The sequence below is a fragment of the Cyprinodon variegatus genome, unplaced genomic scaffold (genome assembly GCF_000732505.1).
Source record: "Cyprinodon variegatus isolate N-32 unplaced genomic scaffold, C_variegatus-1.0 Scaffold924, whole genome shotgun sequence".
Lineage (NCBI taxonomy): Eukaryota > Metazoa > Chordata > Actinopteri > Cyprinodontiformes > Cyprinodontidae > Cyprinodon > Cyprinodon variegatus.
The window spans coordinates 103851-118747 of record NW_015151377.1 but is presented as its reverse complement, the minus strand read 5'-3'; the positions used below and the strand labels follow the sequence as shown (position 1 = coordinate 118747).

Genomic DNA, 14897 nt, shown 5'->3' with positions numbered 1-14897 from the left:
GGATTATTTAAACTGTTCAATGGTGACAAAGATGGATAATGCACTTTATGCAATGCTGTTTGTAACTATTAAAACTCAAACTTAAGTTATCACCGAAATAGCGCCCATTTAGCCAACTACTTCAGGCTACTGTAGACTCTTGTTATCTCGAATTTATTTATTTTTCTTTGGTTTGTCTCGCCTCTTACTGGACAAAGAATACAAATGGTCCTCCATAGCAACAGAAAGTGGAAGATAGAATGATCTTGGTCATTTCTACTCCTTTGAAAATTCTCGGCCACCAACAACACATCCAGATGCAGGTAATTTGTTTAAGGCTGACAAGTGATAAAGTAATCTGATTAATATGATGACATAACATGGCATCTCCCGCCGGGTGCACTATTTATTTATAAACAAATAATTCTAAGCTATGAGAACACTTTCATTTTTTTCTTTAGACCTTTACAGAATATATATTTATCAAAGCAGTACTTGATCTTTGCTGATTCAAAGCCAAATTTGTTACACAATGTCACTTTAAAGAATGCAGAATATATCAGAACCTGCTTTAAACTTTACTAAACCTGTGAGGCCTTCACAAAACAGCTGTATTTATATTGAGATGTTTACACTCTGGTAGACTAGATTTAGTTCTAAAGTCGGCTTATTTTTTTAAGGGATCAGATTAGAAGGGGTGACTCACCCTTAATCACATAATAAAACTGAGAAATTCATTGCAAGGGACTGTAATAAGGTTTATCATAAAAAAGCAGCAGGGAAAAGAGATGTATAATTATATCTAAATGCCAATTAATTTGAGTAAATAGCTTACACGTGTTATTTACAGGAAGACCACAGTACCAACAAGGAAGCTGCTGCAAATGTGAAAAAATAATTATACTGCAGCAAAACTTGTGTTCACCTCTCTCATTGTCTAATGACAGTAGAGCCCAAACATGTACACTTGGCATAATAAATCATCCCATGAGAAAGACTCTTTCCCTCCGTCGTTTGGCATACAAATTCCACTTGGAAAGACCAAATGCACCAGCTGTTTAATTAGTAGGTGGCAGCAATTTAGCCAAAAATTAAAAACAAATCAAGGGGTTTGGTAATGGAATAAAGAAAACAGCTTCAATGGGCAGTGAATGAAAACTCCCTCTTAATTATTTTTTTATATTGATGACATGTTTTCAGTGAAACACTTTAGACCAGGGTTCCTCAATCTTGGCCCTGAGGGTCTGCTGTCCTGCATCTTTTAGGCTATGTTCACACAGCAGCCTGAAGTGACACAAATCCATTTTTTTTGTCCATATGCTACCTGAATCTAATCTTTCTATAATAGTCTGAACAACACAGATCTGATGCGACCCAGGTTACTTGGCTCTGTGGTTCTGAATCCGATACATATCGGATCTTTTCAAACGCGACCTGCTCGCATTCATCCGACCTGAACGCCATTAATACTCAACAAAGGTCCATATTCTGCATCTTGAAACGTATAGGCGGGAAGAAAAACAACAACCATGGCAGATGATAATAAGGAGAGCATTTTTTATGTCAACCTTCTTGAAAAGATTGTGTTTTGATTGCGCCGGCTGAGATTGGGAAAGAGAAAAGTAAGGCTGCAAGATGTGCTCCAGCACTCCCATCCACGCAGGGCATGCATCTAAAAGATGCAGGACATCTTAACTCTAGGGCCAAAATTGAGAAAGTCTGCTTTAGATATTAACACATGTTATTAAAAATTTACTCAGTCACTATAGAGAATCCATGAGACTTTGTGCAACTTTGTCTGTGAAATGGCTCTGGGGTAAATAGCAGCTCATCAAACCCACAACCCAAACAAAACCTTGCTCTCAATAATCAGCCCAGCTTATTCTATATGCCATGATTCTTTCCCATCTTCAGTCTGAGCTGCCAACCGTGCCAATCATAGTGACTGGAAAAGACCCGCCAGCGGGAGGGGAAACAGGAGGAGTGGGGAAGGGGGAGGGGGGCTTCCTTCCGAAGCCATTCATGCTTTTTGAGGCCACCTGCTGTGCCTGTCAAAGGCTGGAGCAAGGCTGAGAATAATAAAAACAAAAGAAAAAAAAAGAAGAAAAGAGGGCATGCCATTTTTTTCAAGCTAAAGACCAAGAGCTAAATCCTCCAGCAGGTGAGGATGTCCTCATAAGGTTTAGACCCTCTCCGTTCCAGCACAAAAACAGCAAGCATTTATCCCACAAAGTCAACGATGATGCAGGACACCCGATGAGTGTGTGAGGATCCTCAGAAACCCCAGTTCAATCCAAAGGTCCCTGAACACCGGCCAACGCCACCTGTTACTGCTCCTCACTCCTCCGCCAACAGTCCTCAGTCCAGCTGTTTGTGCATGTGTTTATGTAGGTGGCAGAGATACAACTGTCCGGCCAACTGGGGCTGTACTGACAGAGAGGGATTATCATGGATGAGGATTACTGGGCCACTGGACTATAACAGACATCCAGTAATAGCTATAATAACTACTGCAGCACAAGGGTTGGAACACATGATGTTGAAATTTTACTGTGATGATGAGATCAGTTGAAACTAACTCATATTTTTATACACTTATCCCACCAAAGGAAAAAAAAATGAATAAAAATACTTGAAAGTTTACAAAAATCCATATTTGGTTTGAGGATAAACAACAGTCCACTCTACTGGTGTAATATAGGAGCTATTATTCTGACCTAATAGGCATATTAACAGTTTTTTGCAATATTACACACAGGGAGACACCAATCAGCATACCTGAGGGTAACCTTCACAACAAAAACAAGAACTCAACAGAACTTTAGGAAAAAAGAAGCTTTGTAAAGTCCCATGGGTTTTTGTTTGAAAGGCCTCCCAACAGCTGAGGCCTGCAGCAGCTGAGGGGGGGAGGAATGGGTGAGGCAAACAGAAAAGCGATCATCAACTTTTTAAAGCAAAAAACAAACAAACTTTATTTTAACTTAACCTCATTCAACATTAAATAATCTGCTTTTACCTTCCATTAGTGTCAGCTGTTTCAATAATTGTTGTTTGACCCCCTGATTGTATTTAAACTTGAGTTCAAAACACCGAGCAAACATCAAACAGACTTTGGAGACATTGTAACACATCGAAGTTAACTCTCCTTTTCCTTCCTCCTCCAACTTTCACCGGGTGGAGGCCCTGCTCAGCCCACTCCACCGCAAAACGTGACTTTAAGGAAAGCGTTTCTTACCTTAAAACCAACCTTAGCCGCGTGGTGCGTCGGCTACATGCGTTCTGTGGTCGTTTTTTTTCTTTCCCCTTCTTGCTTTCCGTCCTCCCACGCAACGCGTTTTGTTATTTCCCGTGGGATAAGAAGAAACTACCCGAGACCAGCTCTATGAACGTGGAATCTCAGTCTTCCGTCTGTCCCATGCCGATCAACTAAGAAGTCCTTCACTGAGATCCTGTTTCCCTTTACAATGGGGAGGCTGAGCTCGGTCACGCACAGCTGTTGTTGTGTCGGTTAAATGCGGGGTTCAATGCGGGAATAACCGGTGGATGGGAGGTGAGGGTCGCCCAGAAAGACACACAATAGCAGGACTAGTGGAGAGGAGAGGCGATGAGGCCAAAGAAGGAATCATGCTGCGTTCACGGGCAGAGATTATAGTCGGAACATACATACCGTATTTAAGGTTCCATGAACTATTTTTTTTTTTCTGTGTGAGAAATGTTACCGCACTTGATTGCTTTCATTTTGAAATATAAAGAAAAATAGTCATTTAAAATCAGCAGTGTCCTTCTGATTCTGTTTTCTTTCCCATCTCGATTAAATGTTTTTAAATCCTCTCTAAAAGCACACGTCTCCCTGGCTTTTAATCAAGTCTAAGTGGACGTTTGGCTTTTTTTCTTATTAAAATTTAAATATTTCCTGTTATATTTGATCTCCGTTCAATTTTTTTGCATTGTGTTTATGTAATTTAGCTTTCAGTTTTTATCTTATGCAACTGTGATTCCTGTAGAGCACTTAGGTCAACCCCGGTTCTTTAAAATGTGCTCTATAAATAAAGTTTGAGTTGAGTATAAAGCAGCATTTATTTAGGGATTGCGCCCCAACAGTTTCTCCTATTTACATCCCTCTTGAGGTAACATGATGCACTTTAGCATCCTGATGGTGCATTTCCATTGTAATATTTCCTATATTCATCAAAGGAATTGTAATTTGTTTTAACATTTTACTTTATGTGATGTTGCTATAAAAACATTAGTTTCTTAAAAAAAACTCCCTTTCAGTTGTACTTCAAAATTAAAAGGCAGAAATATTTACTTATTTGATATATTTATCCTTCTGCTTCCTCATACTTTTTAAAAATATTTTATTCAGGAAATGTTATTTCCTAATGAAAGTATGCTTTGTGTACTCTTACACATTTATGAATAATTATTCCACTGTTTTCAACAAAACAACGTATAATAAGATGCACATTGCTGACTTTCATTAGAATTTTCTGTTTATATATATTTTTTCTGTTTTACTAATGATCACCTTGTGACCTTTGTCCGCAGTTTCACAGAGAACTGTTGACTGATTAGTGCATGATTATGTAACTGCTCCTCTTAAGGAACTTGTAAATGTATTACAAGTGTGTGCAGCTCATAACAAGACATGTCCCTCTTTCGTAACAAAAACCCCCCATAAAAAAACCCATTTTATTTCACAAACTCAATTTGAAGATTAGTGTTGGTGTTTGTTTTTTTGTTTTTTACCTCACTGCTTGTTTGATGTGCTATATTACAGTGAAAATAAGTCTCAGGTAATTTTATTCCCGACAGCACTTGAAGCTCACATTGAATCCTTCTGAAATCTGTTTCTAATATGGCCGACATCACAGCAATAGATCTCTAATATGACTCTGAGCGACATGAACACCTCCACTAACATTTATATATTCAAGCAAAATGTGTATGCGTACATTTTATGTTAAAACGTTGTACTAAAACTAAACTGAACTGTTTTTTTTTTCTGTGCTTAACCTTTGAACCCACTTAAGATGGGAAAGTGTAAGGGCGCCATCTACAGTTGTTTTGCAATAAAAAAAAAAACTCTGATTTTACATCTGGCTATACGATTCTACATTTCATTTCTACATTTCTTGTGCCATAATGTCTGTAAAGAGAAATGATGGTCGTCTTTAATTTTCACATTTATCTAAGTATTTTGCATTGTTTGTATCCCAGCTGAAAGTGTGGTGGAGAGGATTTTTTTAGAAGAAAAAAATATATATATATTCATATTGAAAATCTCCTATAAGGAAAAACAAAAATCCCTCTAGATATGGATGCATATGTTTGCAGTAGGTTAGACTTTAAAGGGTTTCCACGGGGATTTGCTGACCTCTACTGACGCTGACTGGACAGTGTGCAAAGTATTGTATAGTCTAAATCCTTTAAACTATCATACACAGAGGATACTGTTGCTTTCACAGACACACCTTTTTGTCAGTATGTATGTATTATGATCCGTTGAAAACAACACATTGGAAAAGGGAAATTGGCCTCAAGCTAAACAGAACATTCAGTCCTTTTAAAGTCACCATTATTTCTAATTAGCAATATTAATCTTCTTTATGTATTACTAATATCATGAAATCATTTTAAATTTACATTCATTTGTATTTAATTATATTAATTATATTATTATTATAGACTGTTATTAAAGTCAAACTCAAAAAATAAAAATTGTAAGTTTTTGTTTTTATCTGTACAACATTCAAAGATTTTACCACCCCCCCTTTATTTAAACCCTCGTGTTGTTATTCTGGCTTTATATTCAAAGATAATTCCTTGCCCCAGTCTGAAGCCCTTTGCAGCCCTGAACAGGTTTTCTTTTAAATCTAATATATTTCACTCCCTCCATCTTTCCATTAGATCTAAACAGCTTTCTTATAGGAAAACATTCCCAACCCTATTATGCTGCTACATCCATGTCCACAACAGGGATGGTGTGTTCAGGGAAACATACATTTCACATTACAATTACATTTTGACCTTAACTGACTAATATATTCTACAAAGCTTTTGCAAAACTGTAAACATGTCTTCTTGATGCTATGTTGGTTTTCAACTTGCATTCACAAGGGCCAGATTTCCTGTGCGCATAATCATTTTCTTTTCTGCCAATGTTCCCATTTTTATTTTGTATCCCTACAGCTATTCCAGAGCTACCACCTGCATTTGGCTGCTTATTTATAACCTATTCACCCGGCCTGTTGGTTAAGGTGGACAGTGTTTAATGGTAAGGACAGGAAGGTAGTTGTACCATACTCTCTCCAGATAGACCAATAGACAGGCTAAACAGTGCTGTCTTCACAGGTAGGGAGCTGTTCTCCTGAGGCCATTAGAATAGAGCTGGGTTTATAGGGAGGTAAAGTTATATTGATTATCCTGATGGACTCTATTAAATAATAAGGGGAACTCTGACAACATTTGCCAACAATGGATTCTGTTCACACTAGCTGAGTAAACTATGCAAGCCACATTTTTCAGATGTATAGATAAATAGATGGACGGACTTGATTGATTAATTGATTAATTGACTTTATTGATCTCACAGTGGAGAAATTTATTCGTTACATCAGCTCAAATAGTCGAAGGAGAAGAATAAGGAGAAGAAGATGCCAAAAGAAGAAAGAAGTACATGGGATGTATATAGTACATTCAGTGCGTCATGATATGACAGCTTAGACAGACAGACAGACAGACAGACAGACAGACAGACAGACAGACAGACAGACAGACATATAATGAGATAAGAAGCAGCCATTTGTTGAGATGTAAAAGCAGGCCTGTGATGTTTTTGTTGTCATTTGTATTCGTTTTTGTATTCTATTTATTTTAATGCCGTGCCTTTGATGTTGAAATATTAATTGGAGAAAACAAACCTTGTCAATTTTCCATTTTAATTCACCTCTTTTACTCATGATGGCGCCATTTGCTCAAGGTACTGATCCGCATATCCACCAACTGGAGCAAGCAGGCCTAATATTAGCAGTCTGCTCCAGTCCAACCATATGGGCTTTAAGTTGAACGTCTCACAGTTCTCGCGTCCTGTAGAAAAAAAGAAAAAAGGCCCCTCCCGGCAGTGACTGGCTCTCTTCGTCATACTGCGTCAGCCTAAACAAAACGCTGACGTGCGCCTCTCTCCACATTGGCAAACTCCTCAGGTTATTGGTAAGCTTGAGGTGTGATTCAATCAAATGAAAAGATCTGCTAAAGCTCCCATCGGGGACCAGGACGACCCCCACGTAACGAGACGTCTATATGATTAGTCAGGTTTTTATAAAGGAATTCATACCTTAAACTCGGCAGTCTAAAATTCCCAACTTTAATATAAGCCAATAACCCGTAATCCTAAGGTTTAACTTTCATGAAATAAGTGGTCAATGTAAATGAAACAGAGGCGATACCAGAAAGTATTCAAACAATATAGGGGACAATTTACACTTCTTTAAACAGAGTTACACTACAACCAGATACCACACCAGATATTAACAGTTTTATGATGCTGTTCCTGCATATAAACTATTATGACAGTTAAGGGCTCATTTTTTGGATATAAGGGGATTAACATTCAACCAAACACATTTTCAAGTGTCAGTTTTCAATCACTATCTGTCACCCCCACCCCCATCAAAGATCGGATAATGGGGCTAACAGGCTCAGAAGGACAATCCAGACATCCCTGCAGTGACCATTTTCAGCCTTAACTTTTTGAGTAAAGGCATTTCCAGATAAGAGAGGATATGTATGTCTGCTAGAATGTGATGGGGTTTGGCTCTTGGTCTCCAAACCGTGAGGTACGTTCAGGAAATGGAGGTACTGAGCTAGGAGGCATGGATATATTCCTTGACAAGCAATTATCATATCTTAACAACTTAAAGTACTAAAGATACCAACCCCCCCACACACACACACACACACACACACATTTATATTACTGTTTTGTTCAGGTGTTCCTTACATGACTTACCAATCTTGTACCCTGTTTAGTCCCTGAAGATGTGTCTAAACCTTTGAAAACAAGCTTAATAACTAAAACGAGCATTTATAAGGCTTGGTCTAGCAGCAGATAGAAATATGAGTAAACCAAAGAGCTGCTTAGAGCCCCAAAACCAACAGGGCCCTTAAGAGCAGAAGTCCAACATAGGTTATGTTTCCAACTGTTTCCGTTTTTTTTTTTGTTTTTTTTTTTACAAGGGTTAGGCCTACATCTTTAGTAATCATGCAAACCAAGGTGTGTGATCTATGATCTCAAGTTCTATGTAAATCGTTTTGTTCAAAGTGTAAAAAGCCTCTTCATTTAAAATGCTCCACCTTTGACGATCACAAGAAGGAATACCAACACAATATGGAAAAGATACGTAGAAGAGTTTCTAATAAAATCATGTTAGGGGACACTTGACCAAACTCAACTTTGGGATTCAGGAAAAAAATCTAATTGACCAACAGAGGCCGGAAACATTAGAATACAATATATATTAGGAAGCTTCTAGAGGCCCCTTAAAACCTGACTAAATCAAAGGTTATGCAACTCTGATTTTCAAATTGTAATGGATTATCGGATGCTTTTAAAATACAAAACAAGGTTAGATATAATTATTTGCATATTTACTAGAGCAGGGTCTTTGCACACTTCCAACATTTTTAAAGTGATAAAGATGTCAGATTTATTGTAGGCCTAACTTGCAAACAACAAATATTAAAATGATACATTTGTAACAGTGGATTCCGGAAACAGTTTTTTTTTTTATCTTAAACATTGAAATCCAATAAAGCAATCACTTTCCATTTCATTATATCGTCACTTAAAATAGCTTTAATATGAATAAAATCAGCATAAGGTGTCATGTATCTGAAACACTATTCGGAGTCAATCCGTGTTTATATTCAGTCCGTCTTTAATTCTAGAGGTCCGAGAGACCCCTTGCCTCTGCTGCGTGGCCATTAATGCCACGCCACTCGTTACCGAATGAGGAATTGCTGGAAATGATTATACAACGCGCATCAAAAGTCTGGAAGCGCCGCAATTTGAGCCGATTCATTTCAGCACTGGACAGCGCACGCGGTCCCTGGAGGCCACCTCTAACCACAGCAACATGAAACCACCAGTAGCTACAGCAAAAAAAAAAGAAAAAAAAAAGCCGTTTCACGCATGGTGATTATATATTAATTTGCTACGTGAACGAAAAAAAGAAAGAACAGAGAAAAAAAGACCTTGAAAAGGTAGTCATCACATCTGATGATTTTTACGCATACTTTCACAACGTTTACAAAAAGCTAAAAGTTTTCAAGTAAACTTCCATCTGTCGGGGGAGGGAGGGAGTCTGATGGATGCATCGATGAGGAAGAAACTGTACCATTATTCCGGGAGGAAGACTTGATGACGTCCATAGCATCCTTAATGTGACTTGGCGAAGGGAGGAGGAAGAGGAGGAGGAAGGAGGGGGCCAAGGCTTACAATGCGCGGATAAAAATCCACGGCAATCAGCAGCACAGGACAAAAGTTTGGAGCTGCGCTATGTAGATGAACACCCAGCGCAGATCCATTTTAGTTTGCGATCAGAGTGAGTCTCTTTCATTTCACTGTGTCTAAAAGTCAGACGGGCTGTATTGAGGAGGGGGGGAAGCATCATAAGGATACCTGACGGAGGCGCTTGAGCCAGGAAAGAAGTGCTGTGAGGAAGAAACACTGTGTCTCAAACTCTCAGACACGCACAAACAACACAGCCGCGCCCGGATCACAGCCTATACAGCTCAGCGGTACACCTGCTTTCCGGCTCTAGGTATGTGCGCCTTTTTTCACTAATGAGAATCATGTTCTGAGTAGATCTGCATCTTAAACCTTTGCCAGAAAGGTTGGAAAAACAAAAGCTACTAAGGGAGAATTATGTTTGCTCACTTTACATATAAAAAAAACGACAGAAACCTCTTTCTATTTGTCAAATACATCAAATGATATAGAAACGACTATCTTCTATTGCAAAGAGATTTAAATGTTTTGTGTCTTTGTTTTACCAACAGTATGGCCAGTTCGAGTAAAGCCACTTTAATCTTGCTCATCTACGGAATTCTAATGCACTACAGCGTCTTCTGCACACCTATAGGACTAAGTTACCCTAAGATCAGGTAGGTTGGTTCCTTATCCTTTTTTAATATTTCAACTTCTTCGACTTAATCATCAAAATTTTTATGACTTTTTTTTATGTACCTATCGTTTTATCTTTGTATTTCAGACACGTGTATAAAAATAGGCACAATATTAAGGCGGTGATCTTGAAAAGAAAAAAAAAATATGGATAAGCAATAATTTCCCCAAAGCGCACAAACGCAGGTGTTGTGTGGAAAATGCCTATGGAAATTGCGTACATGAATCAGTCCTGTGGGACGGCTCACATAACTCCCCCTTATTAAAAATGAGAGACCAGTCAGTGCGCCGGATAGCCCTTGGGATGACGATGGACTGGCGTCACCAAAGAGAGGCGAGGCAAAAATGAATCGGGGAGCTCTACCCGTTTAAGATTTGTTTTTTTACCCACTTTATTTTTTCTAAAACCATATCCAGATTTCATTTGGGCGTGGTCCTCCTCGATTCAGATATTTCGCAGCTATTTTTAAGCTGTCTTTTAATAGATTTTTCCCCCCATCTCAGGCTCCACCGCCCACACTCTTACAGCCTATAGGCGATTTTTTTCACTCCCATTGTTTGGATTTCTTAATAATTAATGAGGAGCATGTGTGGATTTAAAAAAAAAATCTACCGCAAAGAAAATGCTTTATTGGAACAAATGTATATATTTTATAGTGTTATAGGTAATATATATTCATCTTTTATGGCTTTACCTTGTAAGAATAGGTGTACCTGAAAGTTAAAGACACGTTTATTTTTCTATGCATCGGATTCCTTATTAATGCTTTGCACGTTGCAGACTTGAAAACGACGCGTTCGACGAGGATGGCAATTCTCTGTCCGACATGGGTTTTGACAGCGATCAGCTTTCTATACGAAGCCCCTCATCCCTAAGCGACGACTCGTACAGCCTTTACTACCCGCCAGAAAAAAGGTAAATCCCAGCTGAAGACTTACCGCAGCTCCGAACCCCCCCAGTGTAATATGTCCATCTGTTTCCACATCAGGTAGTCGCAAATTGTTGTTTTCATTCTGTTGATGGAGGGACAGCATAATCAGGCTTTTAATATATATTGTACTTCATTTTAAACTGTTTCTGTTATTTATTTTTTTTTACCTCATGCCCATGGGTGGGGACATTTAAATATGGCTTTGATCATTTTGTCTGCGCCTTTTTTAAAATTCATTTTATTATTATTTCTGTCATTATTCTTTTTATTTAAGTCTCTGATGATCTATGTGTTTTTTGGCGTTTTATCATCTCAGACCAGAAAGGCATGCTGAGGAAGAATTAGATAGAGCCTTGAGGGAGATCCTGGGTCAGTTAACAGCAAGACATTATCTGCATTCTCTGATGACTGTTCGTGCAGGGTAAGGGCATTTCTCTTCAGCGTTTCTTTTTTAAGTTTCTTTTTTATGTCTGAGCCACGCAACTTCAGGCTGCTGCATCACTCATTATATGTGCGTTATTTATTATAATTTTTTTTATTTATTGTTTTTTGTGTGTTGCCTCTCCGTAAAACCCTCTAGAGGTATTGATTGCATAGCGCATGTTATTTTGGGACGCGCAAATAATGTAAAGATCTATAAAATGATGAGTTTTGTACTAAAATCCTTTGCAATTGATTTATAATTCTGTCATTAATGACTATATTAACTTATATAAGCCTAAGCGCTAATGAAAAAAAAAAAAAATCATACGTCAGAATGATTTATTCGTTATTTTTGTGTTTGCGTTTTATTTCATTTTAATGTGGAAATAAGTTTCCTTTAGTCGGTTTTACCAACATTTTTAAAAAATTTTTCGAACGAAAAAAAAAAAAAAATTAAATAAAGTAAAAATGAGGCCTAACTTTGGATCAAGGCAAAAATGATCACCATCAACATGTAAAACAAGAATCATAGTAATTTCCATATGGACGTTTACCCTGAATTTGCTCAATTAACGAATCTGATCACGATTCTTTCCCTTTCATATTTTTTTCTTTTTTCATTGTTTTCCAGTGATGAAAACAGCATGGAGGAAGAGTCAGAGCCCCTGTCCAAAAGACACTCAGATGGGATCTTCACCGACAGTTACAGCCGCTATAGAAAGCAGATGGCGGTGCAAAAATACCTGGCAGCAGTTCTGGGTAGAAGGTACAGACAGAGAGTTAGGAACAAAGGACGCCGGCTCGCCTATTTGTAGCTCCGCTGAGAGAAAGAACAAGATAAAGAAAGAGTGAGTGAAAGAAAAAAGAATGAGAGAATGAAAGTAAGAAAGCAAAAAAAGACAGACAGAAAGAAAGAATGATAGAAAGAAAGCAAGAAAGAAAGAAAGAAAGAAAAGAAAAAGCGCCCAAAACTGCCTCCTGTGTATATACATCCAGTTGTTAACTCAAAGTCATTCAGATATATCTGACCAACCAGTGGATTGCGCCTGTGTCCTTTCAACATGTATTTATGTATGAAGTAAAGCCATTAAAATCAATATTTTATTAATAATATCGTTTTTTTCTTTTCCATTTTTGTACAAATGCACTTGAGACTGCACAGTTATAACTACTTTGTGGACCAATATTTTATTTTTCATGTTGATATGTTGAAAAGAATAGAAAAAAAAACAAAAAACGACAAAAAACATAAATGATGATGAAATCTAAAAAAAAAAAGATAGATGTGCACCTTCAACGTTTATGCGCTTGAAATCTCTAAAGATCATCCCTATATGCAGAAAATAAATAGATTTTCAAAAGACAATCAAAGTATTGAATGTTACTACTTATTTTTGTAGTCTATTTTTTTAGTGTTGTTTTTTTTGTTTGTTTGTTTTTTTTTTTTTTTCAAAAGCAGGCCCAAAGACGCAGTGAGCATGCTATATGAGGTGTATCTAGGCTTATAAAAGATATATGCTTCCCATTTTTTCTTTAATGGGAGCTCTGTGGGTTTGGATCGTTTTGCTGCCCCTCCAGAGCTAGAAAATGAGATTGCTTCTGTTGGACGTCTTCTCATTTGATGTATATTTCGATGATTTACAAATCCATCAATGCTACTGGTGGAGAAATGTACCATGTTTGTGTAGAAAATATGGATATGCAGTCACATGTGGGCTTTTCTGGGGGATTACCGCCTTTGCTGGAGCTCTGGTTTTAGAGAGAAACCTGCTTATTTGTCTCAAAGTAATTTCGCAGTAGGAGTTAAATCCGCTCTATAGGACTGTGCAAAGAATGTTTGATCCTGTCAGTGTTGTGAGCAAACAAAAATGTTGATTGTTGAAATGTTGAGAACTGCTGATTGTATGCAGGTAGCACAGAGGTAGCACAGAGACAAAATGGGAAACTAAGCACAAAGAAGCATCAGAGTCCAAGTTGCTGAAAGGAGAATATTTACCTTTTATTTGGTGGATGTGGAAACTAACACCTTGTTATATCTCGCTTAAAGACTGCATGCCTATGTGCTTTTATTGCTATTGTGTAGAGGGCAGCGCCAACCTCATTTCTGCATCCCTTCCCTCTGCTATATTGTGACAAAAAATGTGATCAAGCAGGGCTGGAGGTGGTAGACACTGGAACTGCACTGACTTGTTGAATCTTTAACCCCTCCCACTGGATGTATCAGCAAGCTGATTACTTTTTGTCTTATTGTAGCAGTTTTTTAAAATATATTGTTTTAGTCTAAATGGCCTTTGCTGAATTACTGCTGTGTTTCAACTGTTAGAGAGAAGTTGATTTGTGTTGAATGTCTACTGTGAAGTGAAGAAAAGAGTGCGAGAGTGTTAGGGTGAGATGAAGAGATAAGACTGTGTAGAAGAATGGGAGAGAGCAAGAGAAGTTGCATTAAAAAAAACAAGACGCAGTACCCAAAGAGTCAGGGAAGGCAGGATGTGTGGAAACAGAAAAGACGTGAGGACCTCTTCTGCCTCATTGACATCAGGGTCAATAAGCCTGATTAAGCAGAATATCAGCTGTTGAATTCCCTTCACGGAGTAAGATCTTTCCCCTTTTCTGCTGAGGAAAAAAGCTGAATGAACCCCTTCCAGCAGAAATGATTCTCCCTCTGATTTTTTTTTTACAAGGGAACATTTCAAGTTTGTATTCCCTGTTATGCAAATGTAGCTTTATTTGCATATTTGCAGTATAATCAGCAGCCTGTGTTTCCCATATGAAAAATAACAACATGCTCGTTCTCTAATTTGGCTACAAAACAGACTTGGTGTGTGTGTGTATGTATGTATGTGTGTAGCAAACACACATGTATGTGTATTGTAAGTGACCAAACAGACATGGAGGTGGAAACAGTTTTTGGCTTTTGTGCCTTGCTTTGATGTGAGAAACTAAAAAAAGAAGAAAAAAAATACAAAGAAAAAATTCGCCACAAGTGACAGATGGCAATTTAGTGGCCCTACGATGCTGCAGTCCATTAGCTTACATTGAAACTTCCTTTTCTCTGTTTAATTGCTTAGCTTAGTCTGCCCCAACAGTAGTAAATTAGGCTTTTGTTTTTACAGCATGGCCAATTAGTTCTTTTTAGTATAAAAAAACATAAGAATAGAATGTACATGTTGGTGGAACAGGCAACGCGCGTGTGTGTGCATGAGTTTGGGTTACTCATTGTCTGTGAGAGTTTGTGAACAATGACCAGTGTTTGTTATTGTTGAACATGAGGTGTTGTTGATTATTTTGATATTGATCAGTATCTTATATGATCAGTAAAGAGCCCACATATATATATATATATATATATATATATATATATATATATATATATATAT

General features: G+C 37.8%; 2 protein-coding genes across 3 annotated transcripts in view; one reads left to right on the top strand and one right to left on the bottom strand.

The window, feature by feature from the left end:
* Window positions 1-3595, bottom strand: part of LOC107099959 (tyrosine-protein kinase Yes) — a 38617-nt gene extending 35022 nt beyond the window's left edge. The window contains exon 1 of the mRNA XM_015398292.1: window positions 3215-3595. The gene's annotated coding sequence lies outside the window, so the exon portion shown is untranslated. The remainder of the gene's footprint in view (window positions 1-3214) is intronic.
* Window positions 3596-9488: 5893 nt separating this feature from the next.
* Window positions 9489-12409, top strand: LOC107099963 (glucagon family neuropeptides-like). Of its 2 annotated transcripts, XM_015398295.1 has the most exons (5): window positions 9498-9803; window positions 10042-10146; window positions 10947-11081; window positions 11414-11518; window positions 12152-12409. In XM_015398295.1, exons 2-5 carry the CDS (start codon window positions 10043-10045, stop codon window positions 12333-12335), a joined length of 528 nt encoding a protein of 175 aa, XP_015253781.1. In that variant the 5' UTR covers window positions 9498-9803; window position 10042; the 3' UTR covers window positions 12336-12409. The 2 variants fall into 2 exon arrangements, with proteins under 2 accessions (XP_015253782.1, XP_015253781.1); XM_015398296.1 differs by lacking the exon at window positions 11414-11518 and having other exon boundaries at window positions 9489-9803.
* The last annotated feature ends 2488 nt before the right edge of the window (window positions 12410-14897 follow it).

What these genes read in the sequence shown, in the direction of transcription:
- LOC107099963 (XM_015398295.1), top strand. Translation starts at nt 10,043, where the DNA reads ATGGCCAGTTCGAGTAAAGCCACTTTAATCTTGCTCATCTACGGAATT. An exon ending in TACTACCCGCCAGAAAAAAG is followed by an intron (nt 11,082 to 11,413) that starts GTAAATCCCAGC and finishes TTATCATCTCAG; the next exon opens with ACCAGAAAGGCATGCTGAGG. An exon ending in CTGATGACTGTTCGTGCAGG is followed by an intron (nt 11,519 to 12,151) that starts GTAAGGGCATTT and finishes ATTGTTTTCCAG; the next exon opens with TGATGAAAACAGCATGGAGG.